Raw genomic sequence first — 17,595 nt, 5'->3', positions numbered from 1 at the left:
GAAGGACCGAAGAGAGGTCTTAGCAACGAGAATGGCTCAAACCTAGTGAGTTGACAAAAGATCGCCTTGTGAGTGTGAACATCAAAGAAAGGGCGTGCAGCACGAGCCTCAAGGTCAACTAGTTTAAGCGTAAATGGTTCCTGTGAAGTTCATTGAGATATCTGGTCAAGGCGGCTGAAGGTCGTTGGCTTCTTGTTGCAGCTTGGAAGGTTGACATCCGAACCCTTGAAACACTGGCGGAATCTCGCAACGTTGACTGGCTCCCGGCTTTCACTGCCTCTTCGCCAACATCAACGAGTCTCCAGAAAAAAAAGTATTTACAGGCAGGTATATTTAGAATGGGGCTTAATAATATGTCAGATATTCGTGTAGTGAGCGCTTACCAGCCCCCTGTATTATAATTGTGAGATTGTGTTGCTACATACGTAACTCTGTTGCTACTCAGCCACCAAGATCTTGTCACGCTCTACTCCTTACATGCCCAAAAGGCTTTGGAGGCCATCGAGGAAGACCTTTCACGGCGTCTATTCTTGGCAGAGATCCCAAGACGGGGACATGAAAGCTCTGCTTCATCCTCGTCCGAATTCCAGAGTTGGAACAGTGAATCCTCCTCGTCACTGGATCTTGTATAGATGCTTCTCTGAAACACGCTTGAACCACCTTTGACGAGGTAGATTCTCATTTGAAGAGTGTATCACCTTCCTATGATGTTTGAAGGGTATCATCTTTCATTCGCAGCACTCGCTTCTGCATATAATCCTTTTTGGTCCCTCCGTTTTGAGTCTTCGTCTAATTTTTGTTGTACGAATGCATTCAGGTCTCGTATTTTAGCAAACGCGGTAGTAGAGCAAGATACCATGTTCAGCGGATCCGCAGGGGTCCCTTCAGCTTTAGAATAGAAGGCAATTTCCCCAGTTTTATCCATAGCAATAACCACAGCGCCTTCACTAACTGCCTCTTCACTCGAACTTGCGTCGAGAAGTGCAATTTTCCCTTCATCATAAAGGTGGAAGGTTATCGACAAAGGAACTTTGGTTAGGTTCAGAGGTACCGGGACCTTCTCTTCGATTGAGTAGACAGTGACTTTACCGTCACGAACAATTGATTCTGGTAAACGGAAGTGAAGCAAGCCAGCCATAACGGCAAGACAGCAGGCATCGACCAGGCCGCCATCTGCATCAATGACATGTATATCCGCACGAACATTCCAGCAGCTCAATCCCTTCGCTATACAGAGAGATTCTGTATCAAGGGCATTGGATCGGCGCACGATTTTATCCAATGTACGGGAAAGTTGAAGCTCAAGATCGGATTGCCTGGTTTACATTATGGTGTCGTTAGCAACATTAGGGTTACCAGGAGAAGTAGGTTGCAATGGAAAAGACAATCAAAGCAAAAGATTTGGGGGGCAGTATACCGTCCGGTTTCGAAGCCTGGGACGGCCATATCATTCAGCTCAATAGCTACCGTAAAAATTCCATCGCTATCTCTGTCCGGACGGGGTGCTGTGACTTCTGCCGATATGCGCACAATTACACTATGGAACTCAGATATTAGAGAGAATCTACATTCATGCTCGAATCAGGAGCTGTTACCTAGTCCTCCCAAGCTTGACATTTAGGTGCCCATATTCATCCCCAAAGGTTAAGTCAAGAGCACGAAACTGGTCGAAGGCACGGCCGTCCAGGCGAACGTTGTGATGCAGTGCCTCGACAATGAATGCTCGCTCATTTGCTGAGAGCTCTGCGTCCCTAGCCATTACCGGATAGACCTAACATCCCACGTACGCCTTCGTTTAAGGAGCCGCGCGAATCCACCTACGACCTTACTGGAAGAGATATCTCGGTATAATATTATTGCGAACCCGGCCGGCATTACGGTATAATAATATTCCGAATGTTACTAATTAATTGAAAACAGTGCAAACAATCTTTTTGTCGAAGCTTCCTAACTCGAAGTTACCGATCTCGTTATTTCGAAGCAGAGTGACCGTACAACTGGCGTTAAGATGACTACAGGTTCGCTTTAATTCCGGATAGAGCTGTTATACGTTGTACTAATTTTATCACAGCACATAGGCCAACCTTTGATCCAGTACGTTAACAGAACTGTTTTAGCATATCCTTTTCACAGCATTTACATGTATTCTAGGCCAAGGGAAAGGAAGCGTTACGAGGGCCAGCTTATCATCAACGGCTACTTCCGGCTCATACTCTTCTTAAAGTCCGGTAAGTTCTAGCAAATGACCTAGGAGAGTATAGCTTTTGACATACAGCACAGGAAGCCAGGGCAGGGAGGAGACGCAGACGATGAAGTGCGGGACCTCCGGGCTGAGCTGTTGAAAGCAGAAGCTGCTCACTTCGCAAAAAAAGCCGGTCTCACCGATGGCGAGGCTCCTTCTGCCTCAGTAGAGACGGCGACACCAAAAAGGCAGCTGGAGAATGGCCCCGATGACAGCGATGGCTCAGATATCGAAGACATAGAAGCAAAGCGTCGAAAAGTCTTAGAGGAGACTCGGGATATAGACGCAGACTCTGACGGTGATGATAGTGATAGTATCGAAGAAGAGAGGTAGGTGGTTTCTTGGGTGCCCTTTACACATTATGATATTGTGGTATACTGATAGAACCACAGTGATGATGAAGAGGATGAAACTGCAGAATTAATGAGAGAGTTAGAAAAAATCAAAAGAGAGCGCGCGGAGCAGAAAGAGCGCGAGGTACGACCTATACAACCCACGTGCAGCACATCTCCCTAACACAACAACAGGAGCAGGAAAAGGCTGCAAAAGAGCAGGAGCAACGCGAATACGACATAGCTCGCGGTAACCCTTTGCTGAACCCCCAGGATTTCAATCTCAAGCGGCGCTGGGATGATGATGTCGTGTTCAAGAACCAAGCGCGAGGCACAGAAAACAAGGGGAAAAAGGAATTCGTCAATGTACGCGTTACCGCCCTTACTGTGGCGTGTGTCCCTTGATGCTAATAGCCTTGTTCTCTAGGATCTCCTACGATCTGATTTTCACAAAAGATTTATGGTGCGTTTCACTTCGAAATTTGTTCCAACGTTCGGCTGACATGGTGGCCATTTTTAGTCGAAATATGTCCGGTAGCCTCGCCACCCCGGCGGCCCCTGTGCAGCCCGTTTGATCCCTGTTGTGGCCTGCTCGCCCTACGGTATTCGCCGATGCTGGCTAGGGCGATCGATGCGGTGTTTTCGGAGACGAGCCGGCTGCTTCTCGCGCAGTGTGGCGCTGCACAGCCACAGTTGCATGAGCCCCGGGGCAGGTGTGTGGCAAACAAACTCAATTCGTACCAGCCCGTCGCAGAGCATAGCCAACTTGCCCCTCAAGCTGGTGTCTGGTTTACGGCTCGGCCAGGAGCTTCACCTTGCTGGCGTTACAGTTCGATGGGAGTCTGGGTGTCGCGGGGCAACCTTGCGCCGTGCCTGCGGGGTCATGACGGCAGAAAGTTTATTCGCTGACGCAACTCCCCCTCCATCTGGTGATGCACGATCAACATCCAGATGGCTTGCATGCTCCTGGTATTCGCTTAGTTTTCGTGCTCTCGAACCCTGTCCCGGGCTAGTGCTTCAGCTGCGCCATTCTTATTTAGCTTTGCCATGACGCAGAATAGTGGTGCCGGGAAAGTGGGTGTGTGCTTTTGAGAGCGCGGCGGATTGGTGCTCCGCTTGTTTGTCGGGTTTGAGGCAGTTTCGCCATTGTGAATGCTGAGAACATAAAAGCGGGCACTTCCCCTCACTCCTACCGTTAATCGCCCGCCCTCTCCGATACTTATCCTGTTGACTTGCCTTTTCTGAGCTTTCTTACTACTCTCTCGACTTTCCATTCTTCCGAAATCATGTCTTACAACAACGATTCCAACCAATATGTACTTAACTCCTTTTCAAATCTATGTCGTTTTCAAGTTGACACTCTGCGTCTAGGGTCGAAACACCAGCAGTTATGGGGATAATGACAATTCCTACGGCGTAAGATTGCCCACTCTCTTTAGAACTCCCACGCGTATCCCATGAAATGACATTGCTAATGTCGGCGTAACAGTCATCCCGTCGAGATGACAATACTGTAGGTCAACCTCTTTGTTGGATAGCTTCCTTTACTTTCCAGCCCTAATTTTGGCTCTAGTCCTCTGGCCGTGGGGATTCTTATGGGGTGAGATACCTAAGTTTGACCTTCAAGTCGTGCATCCATCTGACTATTCCTCCTTATTCAGTCTTCTCGTAAAGATGATACATATGGATCCAGTGGAAACGATTCCTATGGAAGCTCTGGCCGCCAAGGCATGAGTGGAGGTTATGGATCTGGTAATAACCGTGATGACGATAACAACACTTACGGGTCATCTGGCCGGACTGGTGGTAACGATTCCTACGGTTCCAATAAGAGAGATGATAATACCTACGGATCATCTGGCCGGACTGGTGGTAATGATTCCTACGGATCCAATAAGAGAGATGATAATACATATGGATCATCCGGTCGAAGTGGAGACTCTGGCTCATATGGCTCCAGCCAGCGTGATGACAATTCCTACGGCTCCTCTGGAAACACTGGAAGCGGTAACTACTCCTCTAGCAGGAGAGATGACAACGATACATTCGGAAGCTCCGGGCGCACTTCCGGTAATGATTCGTACGGGTCCAGCGGCCGTGATAAGGATAGCTCCTATGGCTCTTCTGGCTATGGCTCTGGAAAGAAAGATACTGATTCGTACGGGTCTGGCAAGCGGGACCAAGATTCGTATGGCTCTTCTGGGATCTCAGGGACTGGCAACTATGGGTCGAATAAGAATGATGACGATGACTCCTATGGATCCAGCAAACGTGACAAGGACAATTCTTATGGCTCTTCAGGCTTTGGCTCCGGCAAGAAGGACAACGACACCTATGGATCGTCGGGCTATGGTTCGAGCAATAAGAACGATAACGACAGCTATGGCTCTTCTGGCTATGGTAATACTAAGAAGGATGATACATACGGCTCATCTGGCCTCGGCAGTGGACGCCGCGATGATGATGACAATAATGGTAGGCAATAGCCGTCCCATGCAAGTGACGGATGTCAAGCTAATAATAGTATGCCAATAGACTCAACCACAAAAAAGATTCTCAACAAAGTCGGCGGCGCAATTGCTGACCATATGAGCAGCAATAAGCGCCAGTAGGGGTGTATGTATGCACATACATAGGTCTTGCTTGTTGCCGTACTTTGTTATGACCTTTATTCTTCGTAGTTACTAGCTATTATGTAGCAGATGAAAGTGTTTGATAAGGTCTTCTTTTAAATACCTAGAATTGGCAGTCCTGGATACGTAGTTGAGTGCGGATGCTGGTCAAGGGAAAGGGGCGCCTAATAAATTAATCAATGTAGTTTATAGGCTCTAGTGGCGGTATTGGGCGAGCCAACTACATTTGAGCATTGTGCATTCAGCGCCCAGCTTTCATCGCCTTTCCCAACATAAGTTCTGGCCACCTGGTAAATATACGCCGGGATCATATGGATCCGCAACAGCCGACATCGAAAGCCCTTCATGGTCAGTTTCATTGGGTATTTCTGCGCGCGATGGAGTTAATATAATACCAGGCCGCATAACCACCGACATTGGACAGCTACTCCAACGATTCGAAAACATAATGGCTGCTGCTACGGTAAAGGATCGCTGATAATGTCCGGCAAGAGTAGAACTAACTCGATGTAGGTCGACAACTCAAGTCACACTGCTTCTGCCATAGAGACCTATCAACTTGATGTGGAATCGACGGCGCTGGTGCGTATCATGCCGATTGCCTATCTCAACTTAGCCAACTGAGTTCTTTATATTCGCATAGATTCGCGCTGCGGAAGATATTCTAAGTCTGACCAGGTCAATGAAAGAGTCCTGGCTATTTGGGAGACTTAATGTCCTGGGCGAAGACGACAAAGATATCCAGATGAGACAACAGGTTGATGCTGACGTGCAGGTGGTGAGAGAAACCCTTGAGGACCCGTTATTAGGTCTGTAATGTGTATGGTGAACTTTTCGAGTTATTTGATGATGTATTTAGCCACTTCTTTCTAGCAACTTTGGCTATATACTGGGCTGGGGTTTGGTCAAGAGGGAGTTATTGCATAGGACCCGGTGTCATAAATCCGTTTTTTCTTATATACGCATACCCAAGTTTCATCGTACAATTACATTTATAACTTATTCCTATAAGAAGAGAACTTGGGAGACTTGCATCGCGAATGTGGTTCGAGTAACAGTCCAACACGCGGCCCCGTCTATGGGGTAGTGACATACGTACATATGTACATACATAGCATCCACAGAAATCTGACTTTCAATTCTATATGTATACACCGCCTCCTCCATACTCTGTATAGCACTGCATTCTCCTACATTTATTGCTTTTGCTTTGTATAGCGGCAACCATTCTTTCCTACGAGGAAAATCCTGCAATGTCTCCTCATTACCCCTCATCAACAGCTTCAGCCCTAACCAACTCTACCAAGCTTCCTCCTCTCACCCTCGTTGTCGCAACCACCCCAATCGTTTCCCATACTCAACCTCAAAGCTCCCGCCTAGGAATTGGATATGGCGGAACTCTCCCATGGCCTCGCATCAAGGGCGACATGACCTTCTTTGCGCGTATAACGACGCGTCCACCTTCTCTTTCCCCATCGCCCCCCCAGGCCCACAGCTCCATCAACGCTGTGATAATGGGAAGGAAGACATATGATTCCCTGCCCGAGAGGTTTCGTCCGCTGCCTAAGAGGTTTAATGTCTTGATAAGCCGTGATGAGTCTGGAATAGTTTCTGAGCGGGCGGCTGCGGAATGGAAAGCTGCAAGAGAAAGAGAAAGGGCGCGAGACAGGGAGAACCAAAAGATAAATGAACCCATAAATGATACAGGCAGTATCTCTACAGAAGGGAATGAATTAGCCGAGGTTATAAGAGGGAGAGAGGCGGATATCCTTGTTTCTAATAGTATCGAGTCCGCCCTCACTTCACTCCGAAATAATTTTGAATCTCATGATGGTGTACGAAACCTTGGGAATATATTTGTGATTGGTGGGGGGGAGATTTACTCTTCTTCCCTAAGGCTCGATTCTTCTGGTTTTGGTGATAAAATGAGAATCGTAATGACAGATATACGACGGCCTACTTCTGAAGCCGAAAAGCAAGACCCATCCACTGCGAATAACGGATTTGAATGTGATACCTTTTTCCCCATCAATGAGCTGAAAGATCATAGGCAATGGAGGCAAGCTTCTACCGCGGAAGTCTCGGAATGGGTTGGTGAACAGATTCCAGAGAGCTGGGTATGGGAACGAGACTTGGCTATTCGTTTTCTAGGTTTCGAGCGCAGATAATTCAGGTTTTTCAATAAAAGGCTCAAAGTTCATTGGGAGGAAAGAAGTACGATCCTAAGGAATTTTGAATATTAAAAATGGGTGACAGATGTTGGCTTTACTGTGATGGCAAGCCCATGCAGTTACCTATATACAGGACCTACAGCTTTGAAACCCCACTTTTCTTTCCTGGTAACTAATTGTGTAAATGTCCTTTCAGACTTCTGGAACTTTTACTAGTATATAAAAAATTAGTGGTTGTGAGGTCAAAGTTATGGACCAATCAACACCCTTGTATGTATAGTAATGGTAGTGACTTCTATCAAAAATTTGTACAGCAATAATTTGAATATGAATGTAAACATGGCTCAAGCTAGCATCAACACCATTGCCAAGCTCTGCTCTGCCAAAGAGAATGAAACTTGATAGAGAGAGCAAGGATGCATAAAACCCCAAAAACATCTAACAAGCAAAGGACAGAACACAGAAAGCATCCACATCTTCTGACTCTACTATCGGCCCTCTATAGAACTGGCCCGATGCCGTGAAAAACCTAAGAACGGGCAAGGCAAAAAAGACCACAAAAACCAAAATGCCTGGGTATCAGTCTAGCCATCCCATCTCTAGAGGAACGAAAGAGAGGACAAGAGGGTATGATAATAATGGCAAGTGAATGTACAACATAAGGTAGAAAAAGCAACATGGAAAATATGTACTGAAGAGAGGGTAGACTAACATATCCTGATAGTCTGATTTGCAAGATGTGCTTCCTCTTAGCATTTGTGCGATTCTTTCATGAACTTCACAAACCATTTTTTATGTACTAGACCAGCATATTGGCCATCACGAAGCACACACATATATCGTAGGCCTAATTTTGCAAAGCATTGATATACAAGGTTGATGGGCGAATGCACATCGAGAGCCACCGGCGACTGGAATGAAATTAACGAAATTCTAGTTTGAGGCTGAAATTTGACTTACTGAATCAATATATGGTGTGAAGTCTGTAATGTCGGTATCAGAATTGTCTTCAATGCTGTTCCAACCAGAGTGTGTTGACATTAAGCACATTGCATCTTCTGATTCCAACTTATCCAGGGCGAATTCGAGTTCAGGAGCTGGAATAAAGCCAACAAGAATATTGCGGCGTAGAATGGGGAGACCGCTATCCAATTCGCCGCCTCGTAGTAGAACATCGAGTTTGGTACGTAGCTCGGATGCGGGAACAATTGGGGATTCAGTGATGTTAATAATGCGAGATTTTCGAACAGGAGGAACGATTTCACCGAGCTCGGCGTCTGTGACGGGGTTCATATTGTTATCCAGATAGGGATAAGAATTCATATCCGTCAGGAGATCCTGGTGCTTTGTTAGCATGGTATACATTATATAGCTCAATTGTTAGACCCACGTATATACTCAATGGCTCCATCGCATTTGCCGTCCACTTAGCACACAGAATGGCGAGGGAGAATGGGAGCACGTAATCCAAGCTACCAGTCAATTCGAATAGAATCACAACCAGAGTTAGAGATAATCTGGTAACGCCGCACATGGTGGATCCGGCGGCAATGAGTGCGTAGACGCCGGGGTTGACGCAGGATAAGGGTCCTCGAGTTGATGGACAACTTCCAAAGAGAAATGAATTGGGATAATGAACAACAAAGTATTGGGCGATGTGGCCAATCGCCCGACCCATTAAACCGCCGACAACCATCGAAGGCACGTAGATTCCAGCAGGCACCTTAATGCCAAATGTGATAATTGTCAGGAACGCTTTAATCACAAAGGCAATGACAAGGTAGCGAATGACTTCTGGGATTTCTTCCTTTACTGGGCACAGCCCTGTGTTGCTAGCCTGGGCGTAATCGCAAGGACTAGCAAGCTCAAGAAGAAGCTCTGATACCGCTAGTTTCGTGTAACGATTCCACCAGCTCATGATACCCGTTAGGAGTGCAACCAAAACGACCTCTAGCATTGGCCATCGCTTTATTACTGGAATCTTTCTGAACGAATGAGCCCAAATTTTTGAAGCTTTAATGAAAAGAGCCCCCGCGGCACCACCAAGAGTTCCAAGGAGCATAAATAATGCGAGCTCAAATATCTCCCAATCCGACACATAGTGAACTTGGAATAATACAATTTTTCCAGTACCGTAGGGGTTTAGAAATTTTAAAGAGAGGGCAGCAACCTAAGGCCTGTTAGCTAATGCCGTACAAATGAGGACAAGAAACCGCCTTACAATACAGCAGAAAAATGTACGAAATAGGGTTTTAGGTGGGAAGTAATAGCTAATGAAAAAAAAAAAAAAAACATCAGTTCACCTAGAGTTGAATATCATGTTGGCAGCACATACCTGACTTCCTCTAAACTGAATAAAACACCTCCAATAGGAGCACCAAAGGCGACGCCGACGCCGCTCGCAGCACTTGCGCTCAAAACCTCACGTCGTTTGCCGTCGTTATGCTGATACTTCTCAAAAATTCGACAGCAAATGTTACCAATGGCAGTAGCAATATGGACATACGGGCCCTCTTTTCCAATACTCAAGCCAGAAGCAACGCTTAGGACTAGCGCTAGAGTCTTTACGACTAAGGTCTTCATTCCGAGGTAACCGTGGATGACGAAGCCACTTAGGATGACTTTCACTTCAGCGACTCCACTGCCCGCTGCAGAGTAGTAAACCATTGGTGGAGCAGTATCTTCTGAAAAATCAGCTGTACTGGTATCGGACGGGGCCTTGCGGTCTGAACGGCCAAGTGTGTCGTCTGATATAAATTCCCCTCCGGCAGCCAGATCCTCATCTAACGTAGAGAGAGAGATTGAAGAGGGCACGACGGTTTTCGTGAATAAGGTAAGAGTACAGGATGCAGCTGCGAGGATGACGGCCCAGGCAACAAAGGCACTGAAGTCAACCCAGGTCGAGTCGGACTTGGGTACCCCAAAGATACTGGACCAAGTCCTCCAAGCAGTGCATTCATCCTTATCTAGGCAGCAATAGCGTCTGCTAGAAAACCAATTATCTGTGCAAAAGCCCTCTTTTAGATCAAAAAAGGCTCTCTCTGTAACATCGACAAAGTAAGCAAAACAGGCAGTTATAAGGCCTATGAAGGCGACGAGAACCCAGCCCTGGGCGCCATCCGCCCAGGCCAGAAACCTGCCACGAATATCCTTGCGGCTTCTCAGTTCCCGGAGCCGTATTCCATCAGCGATGGTATCGTGCACCCAATCCGTGGAGGTAAACTGGTCGTACCAGACCCGGTTATCCGAGAACCTCGCTGGTGTAGCAGGAAGCTGGTTGTCAGACCACTCAACCGTGCCTTGAGGTCCAAATTTGGTGGCCTGGGAGTTTGCACGGCTATGGTTCTTGGACATCCGAACGCTCCCAGCGGTGCTATACTGCCTGAAAAACGCATCCGGTCGTGGGGAGGACGGCATGGTTGTGTAGGCGCGCTGGTGGGCGCCATTGCCCAGGAGGCTTGCTCTCTCGCCCATCTCGGGAAATCGGCCCGAGGACTGGCCGTGATGGTCTACACCCGTGAACTGGATGTTGTTGAGACGTAGACGGGGCGTGGGAGACGGAGGGGAGGTTATAGGACGGCGGCTTGAGGACTCGTCGTCGGCATCGTCGTGAACGTGGCTTTCGGCCGCTGATCGCGAAGAAGAAACTGACCGTGCCATCGTGAAAACAGGTGTCAGAGCATCAGCATGGTTCCGTCCCAACTGCTACAATTTTTCAACAGAGTTAGAGCATACTCGAGAGCCAGCTGATGAGCAAGATATGGGATCAGGTGAGAATGCAGACAGAGGGCGGGACACCAGGCCTATTCTGGGCCAAAAGAAACCAACTTTGGAGGCCATGAACTGCAGCCAAGATGGTAGTCTTTATGGGTCCCAGGCAAGTCGCAAGCCTTTTTTGCCCAGAAACAGTTTCGAGTGTTGTGGTTCGTGCTTGTAGCAAGAAAATCAACGGGGCCACTCACCAGTGAATCACGCGGAGGAAGGCCGTTAAGTAGTTAACTGACTAGCCCAGAAGATCCAGTGACAGCGGGCGTTCCATCCGCTGCGCTCAACACCCACGCAGACCGCCGTCGCGTCCGGATCGCAGTGCTCCTGATTGTGTTCAAAAAAGACGGGAGATTCAACCGCGTTTGACAGCAGTACCGCCAAGCCGCCGCGCGCTGTGGAGATGTCAGAGCATTCACCGCACCAGCAACGGCCGCGCGCAGTCATCCTCATCTCCGGAAGATTATTTAGGCAGCGAAAGTTTCATGAAAGGATCATTTCGCCTACATATCGAAAGATAGGCCATTATCATGGGTGTGGTGAGGGCCATCGCGCTCTGGCTGCTCCATGGCGCATGTTTTGGTGCAACTGTGCACCGCTGATCCTAACCTCTAAATCCTTCTGAGCTGTCCAGGTGCTCTATATAACCTCAGCCTGTGCTCGCAACCAGACTTCCGCAGCGCATCTTCCTGCGTACAATGGCGGCGTCCCTGCCTGCTCCGCGATGCCGCCGTCTGTGTCTGCTGCTGCTATTCGGCCTGTTGTTTGCGTTGAGCTCGTTTGCACATGACCTGCGGCCTGACGTCACGCGCCCTGGCCGTATTTTTGGTATTGATCCACCCCGTTAGTTACTCCCTATTATCTCCGACTGCCGTCTGACCTGATCGCCCTCCAGCGCAGTCTCGCGGCCGTGAGCCACCCGCTGCGCGAGCCCACCCGCCGTATTCAAGATCCCTGAAAATGTCGGCGGAGGAAGTCCTCGCTCGTTCCGCCCCGCAGGTAGCGTCCCCCGCGCTCGACCAGTTTATTCTCTTCGGCGACTCCATCACCCAGTTCGCCTCGTCGCAGGAGAGGGGCTTTGCTTTTCAGCCCGCAATCCAGAATGGTATGCCATCTTCTCGGGTTGGACTCTCTTGGGACTCGGAGACTTAGACTTGCTCTGAACCTGCAGAATATATCCGGCGTCTCGATGTCATCAACCGCGGGTTTAGGTGTGTAATAATTTTGAGTCGGCCTATTCGATTGCCTCCACACACTGACCATTATTACTTCTAGCGGGTACAATACCTTTAACAGCTTAGGGCTTTTGCCCCAGTTTTTCCCGCCAGCTACGAAAGAGCGAGTGAGGCTGATGGTATGTGCTAAATCTTGGTTTTGCTGCTTCGCAAGGTCTGAAGCTCACTACACAGACTGTTTTCTTTGGCGCAAATGACGCCGTTCTACCTCCTTACGAGCAGCATGTGCCATTGGACAAGTATCGGCAGTATCTAAAAGATATTCTGACCCACGAGGCTGTGCGAGCCCAAAACACCAAACTTCTTTTGCTTACCCCGCCGCCTGTAAATGAATATAAGCTCGAACCTACCCCCGCACGGTCGGCGGCAACTACAAAGAAGTATGCAGATGCTTGCAGAGAGGTTGGGACTGCGCTCAAAGTCCCAGTGGTAGATATTTGGGCTGCATTTATGAAAGAAGCTGGATGGACGGAGGGCACTCCGCTTGCCGGATCGAAAGATGCGCCACCAAATCAGGCGCTTGAGCAATTGTTATATGACGGTATCCTCGTCCCATTCCTTCAGCGGCACTTTATAGACGGCTCGCTAAATCATTGCTCTAGGCCTCCACTTTGGTCCTGCAGGCTATCGAGTAATGTTTAATGAAGTCATGAAAGCGATTCGCGCGAATTATCCAGAGGAAGCTCCGGAAAAACTGCCCACATTGTTCGCCTCCTGGCAGCAAGCTAAAATGTACAGAGCCTGATTCGCAACAGGCAACGGCGACATTATACCATGGGTAACTCTGTACTCCGTATGGCGTGAAACAATCGAATTCACAATATAATTTCTCTAATATCTAATGCCCAATGCATATGTGTGTACATACTCTGTGTGAGATTTGAATATCTTGGGAAATCAATTTGAATATTCTTGTTCATGTTAATTTCATGTAGTTATAATTTCGCTACTCCGTATGTAACTCGCTACCTGCGCTCTTTACATATGGCAAGACAGCAGCCATGCCTTGCACTTCAGCCACTCTCACACACCGGTGCGCGCCAGGCCACAGCCAGGCTTCCGCGCTAAACCCAACTGGGGCTAATTCTCCACGGTTTCTTTTCTTCTTCCCTTATAACATCATGAGCTCTCCAAATGGTCATCCTGGAAACCACTTCTTCACTTCTCCGATCTTTTTTTCTTTCTCTTGAGATATTGAACCAAGTGCTGCTCTTGCACTTTAGTTTTGATGACGTTTATGAACAATTTGCCACGTCCTGATCTTTGATCAGACCAGTTCTCATTGTGCTCCGAAGTCTTGAGTTAGTTAGCACCTCCACAGATCCTCTCAAACTGTGCTCAAAGAAACACCAACTGCACGCCGAAACACTCCAATAACAACGATCAATTCCATCCTGCGCTCACCCATCTGCTCCTGCCACAATTCACACCCTACTCTACCCCGTGCCGAGCCAACTTTATCTGACAGCCTGTCTCAATCGCTTTACATACGGAACATCAGAGCAATAATAGCCAACCCCTCTCTACCGTCTGTCGCTTCTGCCACATCGCCTTTATCTCTACCTCTTTAATTTTTTTTCCTCTTCCTTAAAGACACGAAACTGCATTTACATGGTATATTCGGCTGTGCGGGGCGGGGAACGGCAGGCTGTCCATACTTCCAGGTCCAGTCTGGGTGGGCGGGGGCCTTCAGGCCATCTCGCAAAGGCTGGTGGAACTCGTGAAGCTACTTTCTGAGGCATCCAAATCTGTTCTTTCTATCGTCTAAGCTTTTGGGGAGAGAAACCGCAACCTGGTAGTCTGCCGATTTAATCCAACTGCATATCTGTGCTATACACGGAAACGCTTCGAATGTTCGCTGACATTGAGACTCGTCAATCACCCGATTAAGCTTTTGATATCTCACCTGGTGATTAACTTTGGTGAGGCGAATAGCTGGTTATGGATGCGCAGTATCCGTTTGCGTCAAGAGAGGATATCTGGCGTGTACACGAAGAAGTGAGGGATATCTACGCGACGCAGCTAGAACACGAAGAAAGACTTGCAAAACTGGAGCGACGAAAGGAGGACGATGCCCGTATGAGAAGCCTCTGGGGACCATTTTCTCCGTTCCCCTCAGCCTCGGGCCATCCATCAATGCAAGGTATGTCTAACCCTATCGCTGCTGGACCAGGAGATTCTGATCGTTGTGCTCTCTTATACACAGAATCCGCGTACAATTCTCCGGCGGAGCCTTTCAAGGGATTTGACCAAGGTCATCAACACAATTCAGCTCCGGGCCATCCACAGCTAGAAACCGAAGAAGAGCACAGGCGGGGCGCTTCACGAGCAAATAGTGTGCGATTCGACGAGAGTTCTATGCATGGTTACTATAGCCATGCCAACCGCTCCGCCACCGAAATCGCTCCTTTGAGAACTGGTAGTGGGCTAGGAAATCTTTCTCTTACCGAACGTTCTCTCTCTCATCGATCGGATGGTAACAAAAGCTCTTCTGGCCAATCACAGCGCACACTCAGTCTAGGACTTGATGCTTCTCGAACGGACGCACCATCGACTCCTGGACTTTTCATTCTTGGCCCCGTTCCCTGCATTATTCGATGTTGGCTCACCTCTCACTTCTCTAATGACTCCTTACTGTACGCTGCGGTGTGTAGCGGGTCGTATTCGTCTGCCATTAGCCAGAGACTGGTTCAGAAACTGGGACTCGTAGGCGAGACAAACAAGAAGGATGGGGTGCCAACCATCAGGCTCCCAGTTCATCTCCCGGAAGCAAGTGTTTATCAGTCGTCGTCTCGTGCTGGAAGCCCCGCACCACATCTTCCTGCTGTCACCGTACAATTTGTTCTTCGCGAGACCAACCCTAGTGATGAAAAAGAAATCCAAATATTCCTTGGCAGTGACTTTCTACGTCTCCACAACGCCGACATTCTGTTTTCTCAGGACAAAATGCTCATCTTAGATGATGAGCACAAAAAGATTTCAATCCCACTTGTTCGTCCAGAGAATTATGAAATGTTCAAAACTCTGTCTACTGTTTCACAACCACAATGCGTAATTACTGGAAACTCCAGGGTCAACGGTAACACTCGCCCAATTTTCGAGCATGAAAATGATGACTCCGAGGCAACAAGTAAGCCCATCAGCCCGGTGTTACGAAAAGGGAGTACTTATCAACCCCCTGGCCGGACCTCAAGCGATTCTGCTGACACCCACCCTCGACGCTCTGCTAACTTCGCGGAGCACTCAGAAGAGCAGAACAGCCCTGACCAGGCACAATCAAAGTATAACGCGAATGATAAAGACCCAGAAAAATCCCCGAGAATGGACAGTACAGGTGTTTGGCGCCCCTGGAGGCGCGAGCTTCCCGCTAGCAAGAGCGAACCAGCTCCCTACTTAGCAGCGTACCAGAGGAGTGTTCGGACTCGTAATATGAAGGTGTTGAAGCCGTCCAAACCAACATCCACATCGTCACGTCAGGTATCTGGTGTTGCCGCGCGGCCTGGTGGGGAGCCCAATCAAGGTACCGAGCAGGGCGACTCGCCAAACACGAAGCCGGATAGTCCTTGGAATACTAGGTCCCGAAGTTCGAATCCAGTTGGGGGAGCGTCAGCCTTTGGTTGGCTAAATACAAGCCAGGGTAAGCAAGGTGGTAGCGGCGCTGACTGATCTACTGGTGCTGCATGTCGGCTCTTATCGCCGCAATGCAACTAGGTAAGGGATGTTTTCACCCGTCACCCTTGTCCTCAGCTCTTCAAACCTGCCTCTTCTATGGGTGATATACCATAAACTGCTGTTGGTGAAACTACTCTTTATCAATCTTTTTGATATATTTGTTCCTACAAGAATTCTTATGCCGGTACCAACCAATCCTTTATCTCTTGATGAATGTAGTGCGTCTCTCGTGTACTCAGATGAATAGTATGATTGCCTCACAAAACACGGCATAGTGAAATGAAACACCTTAAACTCATGCCTTTTCCTTTCAAAAACAATAGGCCAATCTAAGATGCAAACCAACCAAACACCGCTTCCGTTTCCCCGCACAAAGTTCCCCACGTTCCCCAACTGCCTAGGCTGTTCTCCCGGCTGTTCATCAACTACATAGAACCCGTCAATCCCCCTTCTCTTGACACGCATCTTGCAATGCTATTTGCACGTCAATTCTACTCTCAACTACATTCGTTGCATGCTATTGCTGGCAGAAATCCTGTTTATTCCCGCAATCTAAGCTCACTTACATCCAACATCATGGCAACGTCAAAAGCTACCCGGATCAGTAAGTATTTACTTTACCCTCCAATTCGCTTTGAATTTTTCTTAGCAACACCGACTCTAGAGCTACCTCATTTTGAACATTTATAGGGTGTGAGCTAATCTCATTGTTGGCCAACAGAGAACCCTGCTCTTTTGTATGCTCTCTGCCAATACACGGCCTAGTTGTCCTGTATAATAGCCAATTTCACATCTAACTAAATCGATCCTATAAAGCATCTGTGATATCCAAGAGCGTTTTAGACCGATCATTTACGAGTTTCCAAAGATGTAAGCTCGCTCTTGCTTGGCGCTGATATGCACGTATAATTGCCGGAGAATCTACCGGACGGGAATAAACGAATATGGCTAATATATCACTGCTAGGGTCTCAACCTCCCTCAAGATCCTCCGTGCTTGCAAACCCCTTGGGATTCCTATCTACGTGACCACCCAAAATCGCGCCCGCCTTGGTAATACGGTTTCCGAATTTGCCCCGTACCTGGATTCTTCCAATCCAAATCTTCGGGCAGATTTCGACAAAACACTATTTTCAATGGTTATTCCTGAAATTAAAGCTCTTCTGCCCAACACTGCCGCTACTGGTGGTAACCAAGAGCCCCTCGACGTCATTTTGATTGGAATTGAATCCCACGTCTGCGTAACACAGACAGCTTTGGATCTGCTAGCGCTTGGGCATAGAGTGTACTTGATCTGGGACGCGGTGAGCAGCTGTAATGCTGAAGAGAGAAATGTCGCATCAGCAAGACTCAGAGATGCAGGTGTGATTGTGACCACAAGTGAAAGCATATTGTTTGAAGTCATGGGGGATGCCAAAGTACCCGGGTTCAAGGAGGTGAGTGGGTTGGTGAAGGAGACAGGGGAGGAAACAAAGAATGCCTTGGGGGTATTTTGTGCAAAGATTTAAAGTACCTGCCTGGACAAGGTGTGGATAGTTTGTATTCC

General features: G+C 48.2%; 8 protein-coding genes across 8 annotated transcripts; 6 read left to right on the top strand and 2 right to left on the bottom strand.

The window, feature by feature from the left end:
- Positions 1-721: 721 nt before the first annotated feature.
- Positions 722-1,759, bottom strand: RRP45 (3'-5'-exoribonuclease; the record flags this gene model as incomplete). Its single annotated transcript, XM_049253709.1, has 3 exons — positions 722-1,316; positions 1,418-1,537; positions 1,596-1,759. 3 exons carry the CDS (start codon positions 1,757-1,759, stop codon positions 722-724), a joined length of 879 nt encoding a protein of 292 aa, XP_049107273.1.
- A 249-nt stretch (positions 1,760-2,008) lies between these two features.
- CWC15 (complexed with cef1p) lies at positions 2,009-3,112 on the top strand (the record flags this gene model as incomplete). Its single annotated transcript, XM_049253708.1, has 8 exons — positions 2,009-2,018; positions 2,072-2,094; positions 2,152-2,228; positions 2,281-2,571; positions 2,635-2,719; positions 2,770-2,940; positions 3,002-3,037; positions 3,095-3,112. The coding sequence occupies 8 exons, from the start codon at positions 2,009-2,011 to the stop codon at positions 3,110-3,112; spliced, it is 711 nt and encodes a 236-aa protein (XP_049107272.1).
- A 748-nt stretch (positions 3,113-3,860) lies between these two features.
- LOZ57_004666 (uncharacterized protein) lies at positions 3,861-5,186 on the top strand (the record flags this gene model as incomplete). The annotated part of the gene is made up of 6 exons (XM_049253707.1): positions 3,861-3,890; positions 3,946-3,990; positions 4,064-4,087; positions 4,148-4,174; positions 4,236-5,049; positions 5,110-5,186. The coding sequence occupies 6 exons, from the start codon at positions 3,861-3,863 to the stop codon at positions 5,184-5,186; spliced, it is 1,017 nt and encodes a 338-aa protein (XP_049107271.1).
- Positions 5,187-5,655: 469 nt separating this feature from the next.
- On the top strand, positions 5,656-7,375 carry LOZ57_004665 (uncharacterized protein; the record flags this gene model as incomplete). Its single annotated transcript, XM_049253706.1, has 4 exons — positions 5,656-5,670; positions 5,721-5,789; positions 5,851-6,016; positions 6,426-7,375. The coding sequence occupies 4 exons, from the start codon at positions 5,656-5,658 to the stop codon at positions 7,373-7,375; spliced, it is 1,200 nt and encodes a 399-aa protein (XP_049107270.1).
- Positions 7,376-8,127: 752 nt separating this feature from the next.
- On the bottom strand, positions 8,128-11,038 carry LOZ57_004664 (uncharacterized protein; the record flags this gene model as incomplete). Its single annotated transcript, XM_049253705.1, has 5 exons — positions 8,128-8,289; positions 8,339-8,716; positions 8,769-9,548; positions 9,600-9,648; positions 9,714-11,038. The coding sequence occupies 5 exons, from the start codon at positions 11,036-11,038 to the stop codon at positions 8,128-8,130; spliced, it is 2,694 nt and encodes an 897-aa protein (XP_049107269.1).
- A 1,065-nt stretch (positions 11,039-12,103) lies between these two features.
- LOZ57_004663 (uncharacterized protein) lies at positions 12,104-13,013 on the top strand (the record flags this gene model as incomplete). Its single annotated transcript, XM_049253704.1, has 5 exons — positions 12,104-12,248; positions 12,315-12,354; positions 12,419-12,497; positions 12,553-12,927; positions 12,981-13,013. The coding sequence occupies 5 exons, from the start codon at positions 12,104-12,106 to the stop codon at positions 13,011-13,013; spliced, it is 672 nt and encodes a 223-aa protein (XP_049107268.1).
- Positions 13,014-14,319: 1,306 nt separating this feature from the next.
- On the top strand, positions 14,320-16,044 carry LOZ57_004662 (uncharacterized protein; the record flags this gene model as incomplete). Its single annotated transcript, XM_049253703.1, has 2 exons — positions 14,320-14,521; positions 14,585-16,044. The coding sequence occupies 2 exons, from the start codon at positions 14,320-14,322 to the stop codon at positions 16,042-16,044; spliced, it is 1,662 nt and encodes a 553-aa protein (XP_049107267.1).
- Positions 16,045-16,626: 582 nt separating this feature from the next.
- Positions 16,627-17,557, top strand: LOZ57_004661 (uncharacterized protein; the record flags this gene model as incomplete). The annotated part of the gene is made up of 4 exons (XM_049253702.1): positions 16,627-16,654; positions 16,772-16,787; positions 16,867-16,920; positions 17,017-17,557. The coding sequence occupies 4 exons, from the start codon at positions 16,627-16,629 to the stop codon at positions 17,555-17,557; spliced, it is 639 nt and encodes a 212-aa protein (XP_049107266.1).
- Positions 17,558-17,595: the final 38 nt, after the last annotated feature.

Source organism: Ophidiomyces ophidiicola (assembly GCF_022830035.1).
Source record: "Ophidiomyces ophidiicola strain CBS 122913 chromosome Unknown scaffold_20, whole genome shotgun sequence".
Lineage (NCBI taxonomy): Eukaryota > Fungi > Ascomycota > Eurotiomycetes > Onygenales > Onygenaceae > Ophidiomyces > Ophidiomyces ophidiicola.
Note: the sequence above shows the minus strand (reverse complement) of the source record. Positions and strands in the feature narration are given on the sequence as shown.